We start from the raw sequence: 4,077 nt of genomic DNA on the forward strand, positions 1-4,077 counted from the left end.
GGATCTCTGTGAGTTTGAGACCAGCCTGGTCTACAAGAGCTAGTTCCAGGACAGGCTCCAAAACCACAGAGAAACCCTGTCTTGAAAAAAAAAAAAATAAATAATAAATAAATAAATAAATAAATGATAAAATAAAATAAAAAAATAGATCTCATTACAGATGGTTGAGAGCCACCACATGGTTGCTGGCTTGGACTTGGAAATCAGGACCTCTAGAAGAGCAGCCAGTGCTCGCAGGGTTTCTTTGTAGCTTTTGGTGCCTGTCCTGGAACTAGCTCTTGTAGACCAGGCTGGCCTCGAACTCCCAGAGATCCGCCTTCCTCTGCCTCCCAAGTGCTGGGATTAAAGGCGTGTGCCACCACCGCCTGGCTCTTTGTTTGTATTTAACAGTATCTAAGAAAATTCTTTTTTGTTTGTTTGAGATAGGGCATCTCTATATAGCCTTGGTTTCCTATTTAATTCTTAAAACAAACAAATATATATATATAAAATAAATCAAGGCTGCTGCTACAGTTTTGCCCCTCCCCAGCTCTTTTAACTGTCTACTATATTTAACAACCTTTCCCCACATTTTTATTTTTTTGTCTTTGTTTTTTTCTGAATACTCATATGGCTTTGGATAATTTTCACTTCTCATTTTCTTAGTAAAGATAGTATAACTTTGAAGTATATAAAAATAAGCCGGGCGGTGGTGATGTATGCCTTTAATCCCAGCACTAGGGAAGTAGAGGCAGGCAGATCTCTATGAGTTCGAGGCCATCCTTGTCTACAAGAGCTAATTCCAGGACAGGCTCCAAAGCTACAGTGAAACCCTGTTTCAAAAAAAAAAAAAAAAGCCAAAGTAAAAATAATAAGAGCAAATGAAGATTATCATTAAAAGCACTGACTGGCTTCTCTGGATTAGGAGAGCTACTGCTTAGAACAGTGTGGTACTGCTGTGAAGACTTTACATATATTAGTAAGTTACTCAAAGCTTTTAACAAGATTTTTGTGGGTGAGTGTTTTGCCTGTACTGACGGGTATCAATATCTTGGAACTGAAGGATAGTTATGAGCTACAATATGGGTGCTGGAAATTGAAGCTGGGTTCCTTTTAAGAGCAACACATGCTCTTATCTTAACCATTGGGCCACTTCTCTAGCTCCTCATTTAATTTTCTCAGACAGAGTCTTGTTACATAGTCTAAACTGTCTTTGAGCTAGTGTACCTCCTAGCTCAGCCTCCTAAGAGTAGAGGTAGGATTAGAGATGTGAGCTACCACTCCCAGCTCTCCAAGGGATATGAAAAGGAGGCAATAAATCATCGCCACTTCCCTGAATTTATGCTCCCGACAGCCCGACTATGGCAGGGACATATCAAGTTTGTTAAAGAAGAAATTCAACTACGGGGGCCCAAGAACCTATAAATGTAAAAGAAATGAATAAAACAAATACCTTACTGTCCCAGTTATAATGATACCCCAGGGTGACCCAGCGCAGTCTCTCTAGTAAACTTCGGGGTCTCCGTTTATTTACCTCTTTAGACCTGAAAAGAGTGAAAAACAAGAGAATTTAGTCATCTTAAACGGTATCAACAATCCTCTCTATAGACCCAAGTCTATGCTGAAAGCTAAGGCTTGATAAGGAGGCTGACATGTAGCTCTGGTTGGCCTAGGACTTACTAGGTAGACTAGGATGATTTCAAACTCAAGCAATCTGCATGCCTCTGCCTCCTGAGTGCTGGGAATAAAGGTTCCTAGTTTGGAACAGAGGTGCTAGTATTCAACCTAACTTTAAATCTTTATCCAATTCCCCAAAATAATTTTCAATGTTTTCAAAAATGCATGGCCTAATTACTGGCTTTGGTAGCAATCAGAAACAAGTTACGCTCTCTGTCCTCGATGCTTCCTCCTGGCACTAGCAGAATGATGGATGGCCATCCTATCCCCCTGGCCATTGTGCTCACACGGCAGTTTTCTCTTTTGTCACGGCTAAGTAAGTACTTTATTATGAGAGTGCAGGCATTTTTCTCAGCAATCATGTTATAATACCATTGCTTTCAAGTGAACCCTAACTGCGTGGAAATGAACTGGCCAACTGTCCACCCTGCAATGGGCAATCTGGGCCCCATAAATGAGCTCTGCATTTTCCTGCCCTACAAAAAAATGGCGAATCACTGGAAAGCCACCAGCCTATGGCAAAATAATGGCAGCATCCCATTGTAAGATTTTTTTCCTCTTTATTTTAAGGCATGGCAACCATTCTTCTTAACTATTTCCTCAAAGACCAGTTTTCTTTCCATTGAATTTGATTCTTAAAGTTTTTTTTAAGATTTATTAACTGTATGTATATGCATGTTTTACCTGTATGTAGATATCTGTGCACCCTAGAACTGGATTTATGGATGGCTGTTAAATTAACTACCACGAGGGTGCTGGTGCTAGGACTCGAACCTGGGTTCTCTGGAAGATGAGCAAGTACTCTGAACCATTGAGCAAGCATTTCAGGCTGGTCTGAACCTGATTTTTAGTTTTCTGTCCCCAGAACCATGTTCTTTCAGTTTTCTCAACCTGAATCTCTTAATCACAAGTGATCATTCAGTGTTACTGTAATTGCTAACATCCTTTTGCCTCACTTAATCATCCAGCTCCTTCTCTACATAACTTTATGCAATTCAAGTTCTCAGTTTTGCCTATGTCTTTTAAAGTCAATGAGAAACACAGGCACAATCAAACGATACAGGAAAACAGCATCTTTCCGTGCTCAAACTTTGACAGACCTCACAATACTCTAACTGGCCTTCTTCCTGGTCCCTCCACTCATACTGTATTCTATTACTCTGATAACCTTTCAAGTTTTTCTCCACCGAAGACCTTTCTTCTCACATATTCAAGGCACCCTCTGTGCTTTGTTTCTTCCTTTGTTTTACTTTTTAAAATTATGTTCAGGTGTATGTGCTACTCAAGGTCAGGTGTTGATTCCCCTGGATGCTGGGTTAGATGTGGTCCTGAGCTTGTATCCTCTACAAGAGCAGTACATGTTCTTAATTGCTGAGCCATCTCTCTAGCCCACCAACCAAAATTTTAAAAGGGGAAAGAAAGGAAAAAAGGACTAATTCTGCTTCTATATGGGGTGGATAAATGGCAAGGTTTTCACACACACAGAAATGGATACAAAGTATCTCAGAAGCTACACAAAGAATTCAAAGCTAAGCTCTTTGTTTAGAGTTATACTTTTTGTTTTGAGACAGAGTCTCTCTGCTTATTCTTGGCTGTCCTGGAACTCTGTATGTAGACCATGCTGGTCTCAATTCCCACATCTGGGTTTGATAGTGTATACTTGTGATTTCAGCACTTGGGATCACAGGAGAATCAACACAAGCTTGAGACCAGCCAGGGATATTTAAGTGAGACATTGCTTTAAGAAATAATTTTCTTTCTTTCTCTTTTTCTTTTAAATATAGCAAGAATAGGCCAGGACATGGCAGCGTATACCTTTAATTCTAGCACTTGGGAGACAGAGGCAGGTGAATCTCTGAATCCGGATAACCTAGTCTACAGAGCTAGTTCCAGGACAGCCAGGGATACATACATAGGGACACCCTGTCTCAGAAAACAAACAACACAAATATAGCAAAACAGCTAGTATAAAGAACCCAAGTAGGCCTGAAATGTTTAAGGAACAGCACTGCAGGCCAGGGTGGCTATAGATAAATAAATGATAAAGAACAGTAGGAAATGAATTAGCAATATCACGAAGCCACATTAGACTACCTAGATTATAATTTTAGGATTCTAAAAATGTGATGATGCTGGACATAGTGGCACACATCTTTAATCTTAGCACTCAGGATATAGGAGAATCTGAGTTCAAAGCCAACTTGGTCTACAAAGCAAGCTCCAGGGCAGCCAGGACTACACAGAGAAACCCTGTCTTGAAAAACAAAGAAAAAACAAACAATCAAGGGGCTGGAGAGATGGCTCAGAGGTTAAGAGCATTGCCTGATCTTCCAAAGGTCCTGAGTTCAATTCTCAGCAACCACATGGTGGCTCACAACCATCTGTAATGGGGTCTGGTGCCCTCTTCTGGCCTGCAGGTAT

The 4,077-nt window shown here is 40.5% G+C and overlaps 1 protein-coding gene across 2 annotated transcripts in view; it reads right to left on the bottom strand.

The window, feature by feature from the left end:
• Nucleotides 1-4,077, bottom strand: part of Alkbh1 (alkB homolog 1, histone H2A dioxygenase) — a 17,736-nt gene that overhangs the window by 4,163 nt on the left and 9,496 nt on the right. For both annotated transcript variants that reach the window (XR_258119.2, XM_005343407.3), the window contains exon 4: nt 1,433-1,523. Coding sequence is in view for 1 of the 2 variants with exons in the window: in XM_005343407.3 (XP_005343464.1) it covers nt 1,433-1,523 (91 nt within the window). In the remaining variant the exon portion in view is untranslated. The remainder of the gene's footprint in view (nt 1-1,432; nt 1,524-4,077) is intronic.

Source organism: Microtus ochrogaster, chromosome 1, assembly GCF_000317375.1.
Source record: "Microtus ochrogaster isolate Prairie Vole_2 chromosome 1, MicOch1.0, whole genome shotgun sequence".
NCBI classification, from domain to species: domain Eukaryota; kingdom Metazoa; phylum Chordata; class Mammalia; order Rodentia; family Cricetidae; genus Microtus; species Microtus ochrogaster.